The 17987-nt window shown below is 41.7% G+C and overlaps 1 protein-coding gene across 1 annotated transcript in view; it reads right to left on the reverse strand.

The window, feature by feature from the left end:
• Positions 1-534: 534 nt before the first annotated feature.
• Positions 535-17987, reverse strand: part of USP13 (ubiquitin specific peptidase 13) — a 55476-nt gene continuing 38023 nt past the window's right edge. The window contains exons 11-21 of the mRNA XM_075098416.1: positions 17507-17632; positions 16026-16179; positions 14125-14299; positions 11984-12072; positions 11482-11604; positions 9676-9702; positions 8790-8933; positions 7627-7793; positions 6946-7108; positions 5231-5315; positions 535-4585 (exon numbers count right to left, since the gene is read on the reverse strand). Coding sequence (XP_074954517.1) covers positions 4492-4585; positions 5231-5315; positions 6946-7108; positions 7627-7793; positions 8790-8933; positions 9676-9702; positions 11482-11604; positions 11984-12072; positions 14125-14299; positions 16026-16179; positions 17507-17632 — 1347 coding nt within the window. The 3' untranslated portion in view covers positions 535-4491. The remainder of the gene's footprint in view (positions 4586-5230; positions 5316-6945; positions 7109-7626; positions 7794-8789; positions 8934-9675; positions 9703-11481; positions 11605-11983; positions 12073-14124; positions 14300-16025; positions 16180-17506; positions 17633-17987) is intronic.

Consider the following 17987-nt stretch of genomic DNA (forward strand, 5'->3'; position numbering starts at 1 on the left):
CCATCCCTCAGCCTTCTCTTCCTTGCATCTACCAAAGAGTCCCAGTGGTCACACCGCTATGCAAAGCCCTCACACATGAGGAAAAAAGACTTCTCCCTTACTGAACAGTAGGTCAACTTTCTAAAAGTATAAGGAGTTACAGACCAAGATAAAACTATGATCGAACAGCAGGAATTTGGGGGTGAAATGACAGCACTCTTTCACATGAACATCGCGAACTCTTGTGTTCAAAGAACATCAACTGGCTTAAAAGTTAAAAACAAAAAAATAATCTTCATTCAAAACTTATTTTCTATTTTTGCCATGTTTTATATCCTCTCAGGGCTTGGGGATTTTCTTCCCCATCCATAGAAGTGCCACAAGTCACAAGAAATCAAGAGTCTCAAAAACCTCTTCGTTGCCCATGCCGTTTTTTTTCTAAGTAAAACACCAAACATGACCAAAAAGAGTAAGAAAAGAGGGAGCATCAACACAGTCTATTCCTCTTCAGTTCAGACAGGAAAGAAAAAAGGAAGAATCCACACAGTCACAAGATGTGAGAATATTTCTTTTTAATTTAAAACAGTTGCAACAATGTCATTCACAACCTTTCTCATCTCAGACAACTACTCTCCAAAATGTTAACAGTGCTTCAAACAAACAACTCCAAATGGTGCAAAGTAAACCAGTACAGACACTTCCAGGTACAACAGTAAAACCACCGACGGGTGAACAGAAATCAGAAACTGATCTCAGCCATTAGGGTAGGAAGGGCAGTGGGAAAAGAATAAAAAGTTATGTCCAGTTACATATTTTGCATAGTCTTTCAATGCATGAAAACAGCAAAGAAGATAAAAATGGCCTCTGCCAGGATGGAGAATAAAAGGAATGAGTTGGAGATTCTTCTAAAACAATCTAACGAGCTCCGGTTGCATCCACATTGAGAACGTGCACTACGGCCCAGCGGAGGCTGCCTGAATCAAAGCAAATGGACCGATTCTGGTTTCAGTTACACCAAGATAAGTCAGAAGTAATGCCACTGAACTCAGCAGAATTACAAGTGATAGTAGTCCAGAAACACCTAGGCTTCTTTTTAAACCATAACTTTGATGAAATTCAATTTTTGCCCTAATTATGTTTTAGCTAGGAAGATTCAGCAGGAGTTTGCGTCTACATGTGTTTTGGAGACTGGAGATTGTGTCTCAGACTGAGGGGCCTACTGGATCCAGCATGCTGCTAGGAATGAGAAGGGAAAAGGAAAACAAGGAAAAGTGGTTGAGTTTGCCTTCCTTCCACTCTCCTAACCTAAACCTATCATATGAAACAGTAAAAATCAGTCCAAGAAACAAGAGTATTATTTGCTGCCAAGTCCTGGCTTGCCATAATTCTCAGGTTAGATTGTCTCAAACAGCTCACAGTGATTTTTCTTCATCCATCCAGTTTTGTCAAGAAGCTCTCAGCACACCTACCCCCCAACAGCTCTTACCGTCCCCCGACACATGGAGGCTCCCCACCAGCCGCTGCCCCGGCTGTGCACCTAGGCCTGGCCCAGCACAAACATGTGCATACAAATATTAGCAGGCAAAGCCTGATAAATCGGTCACCAGTTCGGTATAGGCTGTTCGGCTTAAAAAACAAGCAAATAAAACCCCCCAAACTCCTCTCCCCCACAATAGGCTGAAGAGTCAGGAGTTTGCATCCTGCTCCTCCAGATTCATGATGTTCTTCACACACATCCCATCGCAAAAGTGAGATGATTTAACTGGCCATTTGAAAAAGGAGAGAAGCCACTACTTTGGGACATCATAATTTCTCAAGCAGCTGAAGAACTTTAGCATATTTTTCAAGTGCTAAGTTTTAGAAGATGCGTAAGTCTCTCCCCTAAACTGCCCCCTGCACTTCTGACCCGCTTGGTAGGTAGGCAGGCACGACACAGGAGTGACGAAATGAGAACACCTCCGGGAGCCGAGCTCTAGAGTTCACCTAGCAGGGCCAGCAAACGGCTCCTCCCTTTCAGCTACCGTTTCCAGTTCATCCCCTGCCAGCCGTCTGCGTGTGCCTCCCATGGACCGGCAGCGATCGCCCCCGCAGCCGTTCCGTTTTAGGATGTACCAGACAAACGGTTTGCAAGAGTCTGAGCTCCACCCTCAGTCCTACGAGACCAGCCATGCTTCCAGTTCAATAACATGGGAACAACTCCCATTTTTTATTTACCTGAGGTCTCTAAATAAAAAGGTAGCGGCCACCAGGTCTTGTTAGTTTATAAATAGCCCTTTAGGTTCATGAGGCAAGAGGGAAGCTGTTGTGCTGAACTTCCTTGGAATACGACCGGGTGTTCAAAAAAACTAAGAAAGAAAGGGGGAAAAAAGAGGGAGAGGGGCCTTTTGTCCTTTTTCTACTGCCAGAATGAAAAAGCACAAACACAGATACATGGAAGTTTTGTTCCTTCACTTTAAATAAATGTATCACTGCAGAATTTGCTGATCCCGTTTTCAAATCTGGCATTTTCTGGTGAAATACATAAATAAGCCTGGAAGAAGGATAAAAATTACTGGCAGCTTTTATGTTGTCCAGAACTGGTGGCTCAATAATTACAAGGCAGCCGAATCCCACCGGAGCCGCTTACTAATGTGCTGGGATGCTGTTCTTTTGTGTCAATAAGAGCACTAAGTGCAGCAAGCTTTCCCAGCAATTAGGCACCTTTTACACCCTACAGAATTATTGCACTAGAATTTCTCTCATAATCTTTTAAGATCAAAAACTGATTAAAAAAAAAAACCAACAGTGTTTTTTGGCTCCGCATGAGGCTGCGTGACCAGGGAGAACTATTTTTCCCCAAACGCTGGAAAAAATAAAATGCCCTACTCATAATGAGATTTTTAATTTGGGTTCTCTTCTGTAGTGTGTATTTGCCTGAATTTTGCTATTAAACTTGCAGGCACTGACTGCGGAGAAAATGTAATTACACCTCCCTGCCTCTCTTGCACTCTGTAAGGAGGAATTTTTCTTTTGAGGCCGTTCCAATTTACTCTGAGGGCTCAGTAAGATGATGTGAGGCACCTCCAGCAACAGTCTCTAAGCAGTGGCCAACACTGGGAACCTTTGAGGCTTTTGTATTTTTTCTAGAATTAGTGTTTTCAAATACAGTTTAAAAACCCACATATATATTCTTGCCTGTGACACAAACTGAAATAACCCCCCTCTAAAAAAGACAGGGAAGGGCAGCCCCTACCTACCCACCCCTTCAGCCCTGCCAGAGATATAAAAACCCTTTTAAAAGGTGTCTGTTGAAGAGATCAGATTATCAGTGTGTTTGCAAGTTTTAAGAAAGCTGAAACATCATTTCATGGTGGTTTTTTTTTTGTTTTGTTGCTGTTGTTGGGTGTTTTGGGGTTTTTGTTTGTTTGGGTTTTTTTTGGCTTTTGGGTTGTTTTTTTTTCTTTTTAAGGGAGGGAGGAGAGAGGGGCAAATCAATAAATCAGCAATTTTACGAAGCAATTTCCCCCACTCACTGATGGAATTAAATATTTAAGCAATCTTTGGCAGAAAGCAGAATTGCACTGTGATTGTCAGGGAGTCGATTTCAGCTGGAATGTGAGTGGTCTAGCTGCAAATTTCCCTCAAATAAATATAATGGGACATTAAACTCTTTACCTCCTTCATAAGGAAAAAAAAAAAAATAGCGTAGCCTGTCCTGAGGGTATGCATTTCATTTTATAGTCAGAAAGTCTGCTTTTTTTAGCCATCTGTAATCCTGAATCTTTTGGTAGAACCTGCAAAACAAACATTCAAGAGAAGATGAAGAAACCTATTCTGCAAAAATAAAATCTACTATTTCTCTTTGGCAGAAAATGCACAGGGCACTGACAGGAGGCTGCAAGCATCTCCATTGGTTTCTTAGGTTTATGCATCAAAAAGGCAAACCAAGATACTATTAGACTGAATTCCAACAGATATAACTTCAGTTGACTTTTTTCCCTGTACTGAAAATAATCGCTCAAATAAGACATTCAGCTTTGAGGAACACTCACACGCCCCCTCTCTCCAGCTTCATATGCGATGTGATTTCTCCACGTGGTCGGGACTCTGGTTGAAAACACTGCCTCCCAGTTACCAAAGATGCAAATATTTCTTCGTTGTCTTCAACAGACGCATGGACAGAACAGGCAGGAGCTGGGCTGAGCTGGGCTATTTTTGTTCAACTCTGAAACTTTTGCTTTTTCCATATTTTTCCAGCTGCAAACTCCACCAGTAATCTGCACGGTCTTAAGGTTTATAAATTTAAAACAAAGTATTATACATCACCTAATAGAAATTTTCCCTCTAACACTTAAGGCGGCATCAAATGACTGTTTTTAAATAAACTATAAATATCCCATGTTTTCCTTCGCTTTTGGCAGTCCAAGGGTTAGGGGTCTTTTGCTGGGTTTAGATTTTCTTTTTTATTGTACACTTTTTTGGGCAGGTTAAAAAGGCTTATGGCTTCTTAAGGCCAGGTAACAGATTTGAGGCCTAACTTGGTATCCTGTGGTAAAAATAAATGTAGCCCAGGTCTTTGGGAGGTCGTTCTGAGGCACAGACTCTAAGGTCATTGTAGATCACCCATCTGAAATGAAAACAAGACAGATTACATTCCATGTGTATAAAACCATCGCAAGTTTATCAGGGGCTTCTCAGACCCAAACTTCAAAGAGCCTAAAATCTAAAATTAGGCATTGCACCAAGAACAAAAGATCAGAGAAACAGCTAAAGCAAGTTTACTGGCAGAGTCAGGAACTGAAAAGGAAGAGGGACCTGCAGAGGAATGCATATTTACAGTTCAAATGAAGGGAAATCAGGGGTAGCCAGTGCCAAATAATAGGAGCATATCAAAATCAGAGCCAAGAGCCGCACCGCAGCACTAGCAGTGCTACTATCAGCCCATAATTTGATGGGTTTCTATTGATGGGGAATGAAAGGAAGCTGGGGGGAGCTCAGATAAATAAAGCCAGATACAGAACTGATGCCCCAAAATGAACAGAGATTTGGAACAGGAGAGCCGATGGCATGTTTCAGCATAGACCTCAGCAGAATCACTACTGACTCATCACATCCACAGTCTGCTACAATCTTGATTTCTTTGGTGGGAGATGTAAACGTGGTAATGACAGGCGCGTTTTGTCTGCCAAGAATGCACACCCTGCTCTGTACAGACACACGCTTCAAAGAAAACATTTGCTCCTTCTTGTGTGTCTCTCCCAGTTCCACTCACCTTCCTTCCTTTTTGAGATGACAAACATAGTGGCCACTCATTGTGGATGTTCCCATGTGGCTGATGAACCCAAACAGCTCGTATCCTGTTTAAGGAATACAAATGGGACCGTAAGTCTTTTATTGCTAACACTGCAGCATGACTCCAGGGGAAACTTTCTTTCTAATACTGGAGAAGCAGCTAAGCACTCCTAACTCCGAAACTGTGTTTGGGGATGCAGAGTCTGTTAAGACTGCAGCGTATTCGCACTTTAATTAGCGGTCAGATTCACCGTCAAACATCAAACCAATCCAAATCAAACCCATGTAGATCTGTGCGCACACAGCAGGGCTGCGATCACAGCCCCCACCAGCAAAGGGAAAACAGCAGATTCATTCCCCATTCACAGAGAGCACCACAGAAAGTGCCAGGTACGGAGTTCGTTCTGCACACAAATAGGCTACGTCTGTAAGTGTGACCACAGATCCCCTATACATTGAACAAAAACCAGAAGTTTAAATTTCAGCAGCCCATAAGAGAAAGGACAGGAAAGAAACCTCTTCCTTTAACACGAGGACAATATTTGTACTTAGAGTCTCCGGAGAGCTCAGCATTGGTTCTTGCTCCCCACCCATTCATGCCATTCACCCAAATTACCACCAAAAGTAAAAGGGTACCTTCTTTCAGGACATTGCATAAGGACAGGGCCCTGGATTTTGGTGGAGAGGGCTTTCTGGAGCCATTTTACAGTATCATGTTGGTTATCAGGATTTCAGGCACTCAGTAAATGGTCTCAGTCTATAAAGGCTAAGTACCACAAAAAATAATTACTCCAAATCTTTTTTTCAACCTGACTGTAATTAATGTTTCCCATGTCTCCAAGAGACTTAAGATTGGTTGTTACAATGTTAGAAACAAAGAAATGAATGTTCTTACATAATAACAGCAACCACGGAAACAGAAATGAAATTAGCTGTTAATTTTTTTTTTCATAAGACCACTACAGACCAGGGCAGAAGCACAAGTTTAGAACGTACTCCAGTTATTAGAATTGGTCACTAAAGACCCTTCAAAAAACGTTATGGGATATCCTTATGTTGTAACCACCACTGAGCTTTTGTACTCTAGTGCTTTTACACTTAAAATAGGTTCTCTGCTGACTTCACAACTTTGCTGTACGTTAGCCCCATCTTGTGGTTCATTTAGCAGTAGTATGACTGCAGATCCCAAGGGAAAAAACCAAAAGAAAATAGCACAGCAGTACATGCAGGATACCGACCATACCTGCCGTATTTAGAGTAAGGAACTCAGTTGAAGGGATTATCAGATGTCCCATCAGACCACAGGAGGACAGAAACTCAGGTGGTCTGTAACAGCAGCATCACCTTTAGGATGCTCAGCCTCTGAAGATTTAAACATTCTAGCTTTTCTTTGTCTTTTAATCTTATAGCAACAAAACAAAAGGTAAAGCTAGGCCAGGAGAGACTTGCATGCTGTGGCACCAAGAAACTTCGACTCAGGGTATTCAGTGAGTCCAGGGAAAGAGTTTTCTGAGCAAATACAGCCCACAGAACTTGGCAGCTGGACTCAGCCCCAGAAGCAAGACTGGAAGTAAATTGTCTGGGTCATGTCCAAAACACCATGATAACTACTTTCGAGACAGAAAGGAGCTCTACGAATGGCATAGGTGTGACACAACAAAATGATAGCCAGCTCTAAGCTGACGGAGAACTTACTTCCAGACCCATCTTTGATCCTGGGTCCCTCCGACCCTGTCTCTGCAAGGATATTGGCATTAGCATTGTTCTCCATATGCGTCATGTCCGAAGCAGGCTCGATTTCTTCCTCGAGTTCAGGGTGGCTGAAGATCCATTCCAGCGCACGCTCCAAATTACTGTTCTGCGAGACAAACGAGCAAAAGAGCAGCTTGTAATACATTCCCTAGCATCATGCTACCACTCATTGGTCTTTGAACAGAGCAAGGATCATGTTTGACAGCACTTAGAACTTTCAAGATACATACTCTACCTCCACGGAGAACTGTATTCAACAAGCACTCTGCAGAAGCTTGACAGATGGAAAAGAAATCCTCCCGCAATTAATCCCCAGGACCCCCGGGTTCTTATCTTGAAGATGCCTAGTCTTTAGGCATCCAGCTTGTTTCTCAACAGATGGTAAAAGAAGCGAAGTTTTCGTCACTTTACCCCACATTTTAACATTCGAGTGAAACACACAAACCACCTTCCCCGCTCTAGCCCAGACAAGTCAGGCATCCCACACTCTGCCAGGACGGTTCTATGTGCATCACCCGCTAACTGGATTTTTATACACGTTTCAAAGGCATCTGAGCATGCACGTGTACAAAGCACATAATATCAAATGAACCCCAAGTGCTACCGGTAACTCATGGAACTCACTGTTGCCTTCAGCGCTTGAATTGCTAGATTCCTTTGGAAGCCCATAGAAATGATAATTGCAACGATCTCTTCAGGAGGTTGGTTATCCAGCCCAACAGCTCCAAACGCAGCTGCTCCGCTGGAAGCAACCTCTCCAAATGCAGGTATGACCAACGGCTCAGCGAAGTCTGGAATAAACAAATATTCATCAGTTCCTTCTTCTGCCCCACTGAACTGGGAAGTCAACAACAAACACAAGCAAACAAACAAACAGGACCTCAGAAGCAGTCCTGAAATCAGCATAAGTTAATTTCACTGGCCCAGTTGGGACTTTGATGTGCAAGAAAGCCTTAAAAACAACAAGATGAACATGCATGTTACAAAATATCTACGTGGGGAAACTCATACTGAGCAGGCTGGAACAACTTGGCACATCACGGAAGTGAAACAACTGCAGGAAAGTAGCGAAGATTGGTATGGTAGCAATGATGATGCCAGAAGAGTAGACAACCCAGCTGATACATGTATAGATGTAAAATGAACTGATTTCACAGCTGAAATATGTCAGCTAAGCCCAAGTGAAACTCATTCCCCATTTACACGAGCAATACAAAAGCCCACAGTGAAGTGTGAACTCAACCAAATCTGGAGTTTCCTGGCAAGGGAGTGCTCAGGTATACTCGGTGCTGAATCATGGGTCCAAACTTTGCACGGATGAAACACAGGAAGAGGAGAACATCTAGCAGCCCTGTTCATCAGTAGATAGCCCAAGTTCTACGACGGCATGAATGCTCTAGCCTGAGCTAGAGAAGGCTGATATGGAAGAAAAGCATCCAGACTACAGGATTCTTTGTACTTACACTTGATCACAAGTCAGCTTCCCCCTTAGCAGCACAGACCTAGCCAAAGGGTAGAAAACAGAGAGCTGGCCCACACCATCAGTGAGGACAGGAGAGTGTACTTCTGGTGTAACTTAGGTTTGTTGTCTTCTAGGCAGAGGACGCCACGTAACGGTCAAGATCTGCCTATCCCAGGAGCATCTTAGGAAAATTCACTCACACCTCCAGGTTTCCTGGGGTGGGGAAGGGGGCCATTGTTTCTCTGTCACACATTATAAAATATCTACTGACTGCCAAAATACACAAGCAGGAGTTGAGCTTAACTTACTCCTTCCAATCACTGACCTGGTTCTTCCATGTGCACAATGATCCAGTTGAAAGCGACTTCAGCACCCAGGTTGCCTGTATAGTACACAGCTTTCCGACACGCTTCCAAAGGAAAACCCATCTCTGCCAGTTGCATAACTGAAGACTCATCAATATCTAGAGCTACAAGAAAGGACCTTCTAAAATACAAAAAGTCTAGGCTCATCCATTGTACAGTATTTCTTGTTGTTATTCATGGTGCCACATATTACAATAGACATCTCTTGGATTTGTTTTAGTACCGCAGTAAACCCCCACCCATTAGAAAACAGCCTTGTACAATGCATTACAGCATTTGTTGTGGGCTTACTGGTAACCTCTTGTCTCAATAATCTACACAGATCCTTAAACTGTGATGAATTCCTACAGGACTTTACTTATTAAAGAAATTAATCACTGCAGTTCAAGGGGTGAAGAAGTTTGGTGCTGAGCTTAGAGATGGCAGGCAAAAGCAATCGCCTCTCTTAAAGGCCGGATCTTGTAGGTGAGAGAAACAACAGCTGCTGGTTCTAGCAGTCTGCAGCGGAACCTCATCTCTGAACAACAGGGCCCAACAGCTTCAGCAGAGATCAGAGCCCAGAGGGAGCCAGGACCAAGCAGCTGTGACCCCACAACAGCAAGATGCTACTGATGAGCGGTAGAGCGAGAGGCAGCTCATATGCTAGCTACGCTGATGTTACCACAGACTCCTTAAGAGTCCTGCACACATACGAGTAAATGCTGAACAAGTACAAAAATCAGTGGTTAGGTAGAAGCATGCAGGGCAATATTCCATGCACCTCTATGAGGACAGAGAGGCTAAGAAAAGAATGACAGTTTTTTAAAAGCAGCTGAAATATCAGTTTCAGAAAAATGAGATACGTACACTCCATGAAATGGTTCGTCATACGATCTGAAAATTAAGAAAAAAAAAAAAACAGTGAAAAGGATTTAAAGGCAGGCTAAGTAGATTCATATGGGAAAAAACAATTCCATGGTTTTAAAGTCATAAAAGCATTGACCTCATACAGGCAAGGCATGTTCATTCCTACATCCCTGATGTTTTTGCCATGAATTAGGCCAGGAATGTTTCTGCCCAGTAATTTCCCTAACTCAACTCAGAGCAGTGTGTCACTGGTACTATAAACCAGTGGGAAGTACAGCCGATGGCTGACCTAAACCAATGTAAGCAAGAATCTATTTTGTTATAAATAAGGTATCATCACCCATGCACTTACACTAAAACTAGGTCAGTCCACTGAGCAAGAGGATAAAAAAAAAGAATAGGCCTTGGTAAGGAACCTACAGATAAGGGACAAAATTAACACCTGTAGAGAACTGAATTTAGTCCTAGCCTTTGCTCTGACACACATCAGGTCCTTGAGACAGAGCCTTTTTTAATGGACTATACAGACCACATACACCCAGGGAAGTGGACTATGCATGCATGCAGAGCTGCTAGGGCCTACTGCAACATAACAATTCTTGTAATTTAAAAATTAGTAACATTTTTAATCTTAATTTATGCCTGGAAAGCTTTTTTCTTAAATTGTAGTCCCTTGTGTATTAAGTATTGTTGTACTGTGAATGAATCAATTCTGCAGACACAGCATGTTTGTTGAAGCACCTTGGTTCGAGGTGCAACAAGTTATCCAAGTAAACCCTGTGACTGAACAGAAGACCATCTGCTCAGAACTGTGACACTAAAATCCTGCAGCAAATAATCCTAGTAACTGACAGATTTTAAAATTATTTCTGACCAGAATGGACCATACACTACACACGGGAGTACACAAGAACCAAGAGACTGATTTAGCTACAGTCACCCAGGCTGCCTTATCACTGGGTTTTAGGCAAGAGTTAGTACAGAAGTGCTCAAAAGGTAACAGCAGCTTAGTAACACCTCTTATGCAAATATAAGAAATTAGTGGATTAATGCTCCACTCCACTTCTGACACCTATAATGAGACTCAGTGTAGGGGTCTGAGACCAAGCCCTTTGCACCAGGCCCTGGGAAGTGCACAGTGACTTTACTGAAAGGGAGTTGTGAACATGCACTGAAGGTCAATGAATGGACAGAAGGTGGTCTCTACACGTAGCTGATTTCCTTAGATGTAGAGGTCTTCGCACGCTTCGCTATCCACTTAAGTCCTAGGTACCAATCAATGTTCAATAAGGATGTGCAGAAGGGCTTCATCCTTAAGTAAGTATTATCATCCATGCAAATGGAAGACATGGAGCAATTCTGCTGGTGAAGACGAAGAGACCGTAATGCAGCACAAGCTGCTCCACTGAGCACCACTATACTATTGCAAAAGAGGCAACCACCTCGCAGCACGGTGAATACGAGGCTATAGCTGGTAAAGCGAGTGAAATAATCCATGTCACAAAACATGATGTTTATCTTTGGGCACAGCAATTTCATAAAAATATGAATTATTTGGAGAGAGTCCAGAGCGACACCATCAATCATAAACCCTAAAAACATCAAAGCGGAAAAGCTAGAAGGAGTAGGGTTGTCTAGTAGGGAGGAAAAAAAGGCTGTGGTGTGTTTTAACAGTCTTCAATCACAGAGGCACAGAGCTGCTTTTTTGTTCAGGGTTCCAAAAGGTGAAGATTAAGGAGAATCAGTGTGTGCTAGGGGGAAAGAAGAATATGGGAAAGAATCAGGAGAGAAGTAGTCCATAAATACCTTTTGGGTCATCGGGAATGATAATGGGAGGAGCAATGTCTGGAAGTTCCTCTTCTCCTGGCTGGAGACCCCTGGCCCGGAGGTGGCTGATATCTAGGAAATCTGGCATGTCTATAGAAACATCTGGAAAAAGCAGAGAAACAGGTTAAGCTTATGAATCCAGCAAAATGATCTCCTGGTGTGACCTACCCCTTCAGAGAGGGGACTCTGGTACTCAAGCTACAAACACAGCCAGGATTCTCCTCCTGAAAACAGCTAATTGAGAAATTCAGAACACTAAAGCACAATTTAACTAGGAGGTCAGACTACAGGAAACTGTTATTTTAACTCCACATACCTGATGGACTGGTTTAATTTGTCATAAAATAAAAGAAGATTCTACTATAACCTTCACAGTATAAACTTGAGACTCAAGCCAGGACCTCATTATAGGCCAAAGCGTGTACACCTTATAGATTATCTTGGATAGAATGAGAAGAAGGTAAATATAAAAGGCACATACCAAGCTTTTTGGGTATCCAATCAAGGCCAAAGGTGAATTTCTTTATCTGCACCACTAAGTACTCAGGAAACGAAGCAAAGCGAGAAGTCCTGGGAAGCCCAAGAAATACCATTCAATGAAACAAGGCAACAAAATCACAAGCAGCGCAGATTTCAGTGCCTCATGTGCACTGAGATGAGTTACTTTAGTCCTGAGTGAGATGAACAGTGACAGATTTTATAAACACAGATTTCACAAAAATGTTTTCAAGTGCAGTGGAGAAGTATGGCAGTAGCTTCCTATGCATTCATACCCTGATTGTCAGCCCAAACCCTTGCAGACAATTCAGCTTGTAGGAAGATTACAGAAAACAACTACAAGTAATATTAAACTTGCTTAGTCACCTTGTTCTGAAGTTGAATGTCAGGAAATAAATTTTTAATAACATATTGGCCAGAACGCCAGGGCATGGGCTTAAAACACAGCTTGGACAGAGTGGAGTAACAATTAAATCTGCATATTTGTTTTACTCCCTTTCTAGTGAGGGTAGCATTGTCCATGAGGATAAGACAAAAGAGCTGTCGGTTGTAGTTTTCCACATGAAAGTGCTATATAAAAAAAACCCTACATGGTATTCTTATTGAGCTACTATGGTATTTATCAAAATAGAGGATGACTCTTGAGTTTAAGGGGATCCCTGATATTTGCCCACTTAGTGAAAAGAAAAAGTTTAATCTTGAACACACTGAAACATTATATGTACCACCATTCTCCATCTCTACGGTCCCATTTTTCCCCCATTTAATCTCCTGCACCCTTCTCCTTGTCTTCCATTCACACGTACCATCCTTTCTTCTAATTCACCTAACTCTGGGTAAAATACATTAAATGCATCATAAATATAAGGCCTTCCTACCATACTTTAAACAACTACTTTCTAAATTCTTGTTAGCACCTTGCAATTTTAGTAACTTTATTATCCGCAGCATGAAACTTTTGAATTTTAGACAGCAAATTAGTCTTAATCTTTCAATGCTTTTAAAGACCATGGGGATGAAGAACAGCTAAATTACAAATTAACCCTGGATCTATTTAAGGACTAGAATCTTCTTCTAAAATCTTCACAATTAATATAAAAAACCTTTGGAATTCTGCTGCATTTTTCCATGTGCACTTGTCTCCCAATTTTCAATACAAATTCGGTGAAACTGTATGCTGAGACAGCAATGAGTCATTGATATGTTAAGTGATCTAAAAATAGAAGGTACCTAGCCACAGCAAAGCAGTTGTGGAGCTCAGTTTTCAACTACTCCTTGCTGCTGACATAAAAATGGAACTGGATAAGAGTCTAACTCTTGTTCTCAGCAAGAAATACTGCCCCTGAAAATTGCACTGATCTCTACTTGCTGTCCTATTTCTTTTTAACACTTTTTTAAGCCCAAGATGTTCTTGGTTCTTTTATCTACCTGATTATAAACACACAAGATGGGTTCATTCTTTTATATGCCATCTTGTACCATGGCCCCACATAAGCAACAGCAAACTTAACAGATGCAACTGAACACTGTAGCATCCGAATGTGATGGGTTTAAATCCAAACCAATCAATAAATAACACAAAACATAATAAAAACAAAGTTTTCACCGTAGCACCTCATAAATGCAAAAATTTCCATCCATCTAAAGAAGCTTCTCATGAGAAACACGACCTTCGTTTGCTTCAGTCTTTTTTGTTGCCACACAAAAATGCTCTTCAGCATTTTTGGTCAAATGAGCACACCAAGAGACTGAGCACAGAGATCCACACTATTTCTCCTACCACATAATACAACACAGAACTCTATCACTAGCTGATACATTGGATCCAATATTAAAATGTGGGCAGACACTAACTTACAGGCATTTAAAGTTTAAGCTCTTAACACCCAGACCACACCACCTTTTGGGAGTTTGACAGTTGAGAACAATTTATTTCCTGCCCAACTGGTCATTACAAACCTCGTCAGGTGTGAAATGCACTTCACATTTATGAGCCCCAACACTAATACAACGCCAAAGCCCACTATGCCTTTGTCTGGCTCTCTCTACACCATGGCCAGATGGCAAGGTAAGCACAGAGCACTACCATACAGGTTTTTTATAGGCAGCCAGACACACACTTACTTAACTCCTGCAGATTTTGCTTGAAGGGCACTGCTCCAGAAATCCTCTACGTTGTTAGGTTCAGAAAAGGCCTGCAGACATGCGCTAAATGGGATCTTGGCACGGACGAGCTCTGGAGGAGGTCTCCTCGCAGCTTCTGCTTCTCGCCTCTTCAATTCATAGGCAATTAATTCATCTGAGAAATATACATGACACTAAAAGCTAAATGAACATTGTCATCGTTATGATGTCCCCCACTGGTCTTATTTTTGCAAGTTTTAGAAATGCAAAACCCTACTGATCAAGAAAACTTCTGCATGGCTCTAACTAGACATCAAATCTTGTCTGTGTTGGGGTCAGGAGCTACAAACACATCTCTCTTTGAAGGTTTCTGTTTATGGTGAAACCACAGAACTGGAAATACTGGGCAACAGGCAGTTAAAACTTTGCCATGACAGCCAGAATCCTCCACCAACTACCCACTTTATCAGCTCAATCTGACTTAGAAAATTACTGCTGTCTATCTGTGTCATCTGACTTTCTAGACAGGACAGGATTATGTATGATCTAGAAAGTGGCCTGACACTGGCCAGCTGAGCAGCGCCATACGGTAAATTCATAAACTAACATTCGTCCCAAGCCATTACCTGGAAATAACATGCTCTTTCGTAACAAATAGAATCATTGTTGAAACTGATGAACAAAGAATACAAAGTTCTCCAAAACTAATTTTCAAGTCAAAATAGTCTTTTAAAAAGATATTGTCCAGTTCAAGTCATGGGTAAGGTGAAGGGCAGAAGGTGGAATTCTCTGTCTTGTGCTATTTCAAAGGATCTGATCAAATAATCAGAACAGTTCCTTCTGGCTTTAAAATACTTTAAATTTTGAGTCGATGTAGGAAACCAGAGGCACACCCCCCTTCTAGCGTTCCTGTGATGTCCCTTTCACCTCCACCTCAGGCATACACTTATTATTTTGACCTGCAACACTCTTCACCACTGACTGCAGGGGCAAGCAAGATTTGTCAGTACCTCCCTCCTGCTTCCAAGTCTTCTAAGCCCCCTCAGCCATTTTCTCCTTTAAAAACAAGTATGCTTTCTCAGGCAGTTCACAGGCATGAAAAAAATTACTTCTGTATAGTAAATCAATATCCACCACTTCTACCCTCCTCTCCTAAAGCCCAGGAGATCCAAATTGTGTGTTTTGGCTTTACAGATGACAAACTATCTTATACCCCTATTCTCTATTATCACGTTAGATCTGATAATCTGCTGCTAATGAACACAAAGCCAATTGAGTTTTTTGGTTGTGGGTTTGTTGTTGTGGGTTTGGGGTTGGGGTTTTTTGTGAGTGTGTGTTTGGTTTTACAAGATATTCATTAACTAGTATGTTCAGTTCCTTTTTTAGACTGTCCAGGACAAAGGAAAACTAACCGTAATGGGGATCTCTGGGCACACACACGTGTGAAAACCAAGGGTAAATAAATTGTACTGCAAGTGGTGTGGCACATCCCTGGGTCAAATGCAGGTTAAGGTTTTAAATCACAAATCTCTGACATCTTTATCACACAAACTGCTACCATTCTTGGTGATATATTGCTGAGCGGGGACGCTTAATGGTGGTCCCACAGTCTGAGAAGAAATCTGCCTAAAAACTTGCCAAGAGTAACCAGGTAAAATCCTTCTTCCCAAAACATATAAACAGGGATGGTAAAGCCACAAACTGAGGTGTGTTTAAAAATCTCCTCTTAAATAAAACTAAGCCAAGTAACTTTCTCCTGCTCGGTTCGTTGGTTTGATTCACCACATGGCCTTGAACCTTTCCGTCCATACAAAGAGACCACATGGGGTTGAGACCTTCATTCCCTCATGGCTGAGGGAGTCACCAGAAGGTCGGTCAGTAAAATGGACCAGTTTCTTTACCTTTGTTTGTCGCTGCCTCCATGGCAACCGGTAACTGCATGATGTAGTCCACCCTCTCTGTGTAGCGGACCTTTCTGGACTGGCAGCATTGTGTGCGCTCTTCCACCAGGAACCGGAAAACATCACTAGGGTTTTCTGAACCTACCGGGTTCCTCTGAAAGGAATATTAGATCTAATTATTTAGGTGACCATCATGAAAACGACCGGAGAACCCAAAGGCTGCTGGTTGTTTTATGGCAAGCACAAAGACACCAATCTTGAACCCATGTCTGACAGCTCAACTTGCATTTTATTGCATGCAGAACTCTTGCACCCACAGAGAATCCCACCGAAGTCCACGATGTCTGCATATGCAGCAATATCTTTCTACACATAGTAACTTGAGAGTATGTACCTAACAAACCTGACCGAGTCAGGGTGAACAGAAGAAGGTAGCAAGCTGGCAGGTTACAATAAAGACAGAAAGCCCAGGTAAATAACATGGAGCATCCTTTCAGCAAATGGAATTGCTCCTACCACTCCAAATCTCCACTGAAACAGAACAAGGAACTTATAGTTCATTATCCAGATGGGAATGTCATACAAATAATATACCTCCTCTTTACTGTTCATGTTAATGTCTGTTATCAGGGAAAAAACAGAAAAATGTCTTCTACCACCCTATAATCAGTACATGCCTTTCGGGATGTGGAACATTACGCATGCAAATGTGAACAGCTTCATCTAGACTGTAACACATGAATAAACACCCTTGATTCTTGGGGAAAACAGGAAAAAGAAGGAGGGAGGATGGACAAGAAGGAAATGCTTTAAATGAAAACTGCATATATTTGTAAATTTCTTTTTCAGAAAGAAATTAAAATTCACAGTACTGATTCTTTTACACACAGCATTGAGCTGGTGCTCAGTGGAACTAATGTTTTATACAGAAATATTCAACTGACAAATATTCACTTTGTTTTCAGCAGGGGAGTCCTTCCTCCCATAATGATTCCATGATGTACAGCTGGGATTTGTAAAAGAGCTGGACATGGTAATTAGTTTGCTCCCAATTATGATATAAATTTGGAATAATAATAATTATAATTATAATACCCAATTCATTAATATTCCAAGACAGACTTCAATATGGCAAACAAACGGAGAGCATGTAATCATAAAATGAACAGCAATTTAGAAGGACAGTCACATACGTTTATAAATCTTATAGCCTGTACGGTGATGCTTGACCTTTCTGTATCTCTTGCAGTTGTTATCAGCAGCATTGGCCCTGTGTGTGGTCGTGCAAGAGTGTGAAGTAAAGAGAAGGGAAGACTAAAGAAACAAATATTCCTAAACCAAAATACATTTAAATTAGTGCCATTTGCTACATATCCAAGGCTAAAAAGAGTATAACAAAAAAATGAGCCACTCGTATAACAGCTCTGCCTTCATTGTCTAATATAACCAGGAAAAAGAAGCGGTAATTCAAATTTTCTCACCTCTACTAGATTTATAAGATGTAGGAAAAATTCCTGTGCGTCTTGTTGTCTGTTAGACGAAAATTCTGGGTGGCCTTTACTTATGAAAGCCTTAAACATTCGGGGAGATATTCCGTTGTGTTGAGGCTAAATAAAAGAAAGAGAAACCTTTTAAAGAAGGATTTTTATTCACTCCTCGAGCAAATATCCCAGAGTCACTCCACTAGATCTATCTATGGCCCATTTCTGCCACTGGAGAAGTCATAGTTTCAGTTTCATCTGGTTTTCCATTTAAATAAAAGTGGGAAGGGACCTGAAATGAGATTTGGGGGTTTTAGGATGTTATATGGCATAGTTCCTACAGCGTTCACTTGATCTGATTTTTCTATGGCACTTGCAAGTTAAAGGACATTACTGAAGGTTCGCTAAGGGTTAGTAGCTTTCAGAAAGGCGAAAGGCCTACGCTCTGTTCTAACACTTGACATTCCTTTCATACCCCTGT

The sequence above is a fragment of the Phalacrocorax aristotelis genome, chromosome 7 (assembly GCF_949628215.1).
Source record: "Phalacrocorax aristotelis chromosome 7, bGulAri2.1, whole genome shotgun sequence".
Lineage (NCBI taxonomy): Eukaryota > Metazoa > Chordata > Aves > Suliformes > Phalacrocoracidae > Phalacrocorax > Phalacrocorax aristotelis.